Raw genomic sequence first — 535 nt, forward strand, 5'->3', positions numbered from 1 at the left:
TTTTTTTGGCCCAGCATGCACCAGGACAACTGCGGCTACCTGTGCATGATCATCCAGCCGGCCACCAAGGAGGACGCCGGTTGGTACACCGTGTCGGCCAAGAATGAGGCGGGCATCGTCTCCAGCACCGCCCGCCTCGATGTGCACGGTAAGGAAAAAAAAAAATTATACGCCAAGAAAAAAGACCTGATCTTCCCATCAGGTCCTTTTTGCAGCCAAAGTTGTGTCCTGTGATGTGCTGACTGTGTCTGTGTGTCGCTCTTCGTCTGTGGTGGCGGGCGTGGTCGTGGATGGGCGTGGCCAGGCCAGTGGCAGCACCCGACGAGCGCGCGGAAGACCAAGTCGCTGCGTCCGTCCAGCAGCCGCTACGCCGCCTTGACAGAGCGCGGCCTGGACGTCAAAGCGGCCTTCTTCCCTGACAGTAGCCCTCTGCCGCCAGGATCCCTCGTGGAGAGCGATGACCTGTAGGGGGCGCCACTCCGGCCTTCTTCACACCTTCCTGCTTCTTCTTCTTCCTGTTTTTTTTTTTTTTTTT

The 535-nt window shown here is 57.9% G+C and overlaps 1 protein-coding gene across 1 annotated transcript; it reads left to right on the forward strand.

The window, feature by feature from the left end:
* The first annotated feature begins 6 nt into the window (after nucleotides 1-6).
* Nucleotides 7-529, forward strand: LOC109508731 (palladin-like). The gene is made up of 2 exons (XM_019858721.1): nucleotides 7-148; nucleotides 305-529. The coding sequence occupies exons 1-2, from the start codon at nucleotides 16-18 to the stop codon at nucleotides 466-468; spliced, it is 297 nt and encodes a 98-aa protein (XP_019714280.1). The 5' UTR covers nucleotides 7-15; the 3' UTR covers nucleotides 469-529.
* Nucleotides 530-535: the final 6 nt, after the last annotated feature.

Source organism: Hippocampus comes, unplaced genomic scaffold (assembly GCF_001891065.2).
Source record: "Hippocampus comes isolate QL1 unplaced genomic scaffold, H_comes_QL1_v1.1 C16556902, whole genome shotgun sequence".
NCBI classification, from domain to species: Eukaryota; Metazoa; Chordata; class Actinopteri; order Syngnathiformes; family Syngnathidae; genus Hippocampus; species Hippocampus comes.

What these genes read in the sequence shown, in the direction of transcription:
- LOC109508731 (XM_019858721.1), top strand. Translation starts at nt 16, where the DNA reads ATGCACCAGGACAACTGCGGCTACCTGTGCATGATCATCCAGCCGGCC. An exon ending in CGCCCGCCTCGATGTGCACG is followed by an intron (nt 149 to 304) that starts GTAAGGAAAAAA and finishes GGGCGTGGCCAG; the next exon opens with GCCAGTGGCAGCACCCGACG.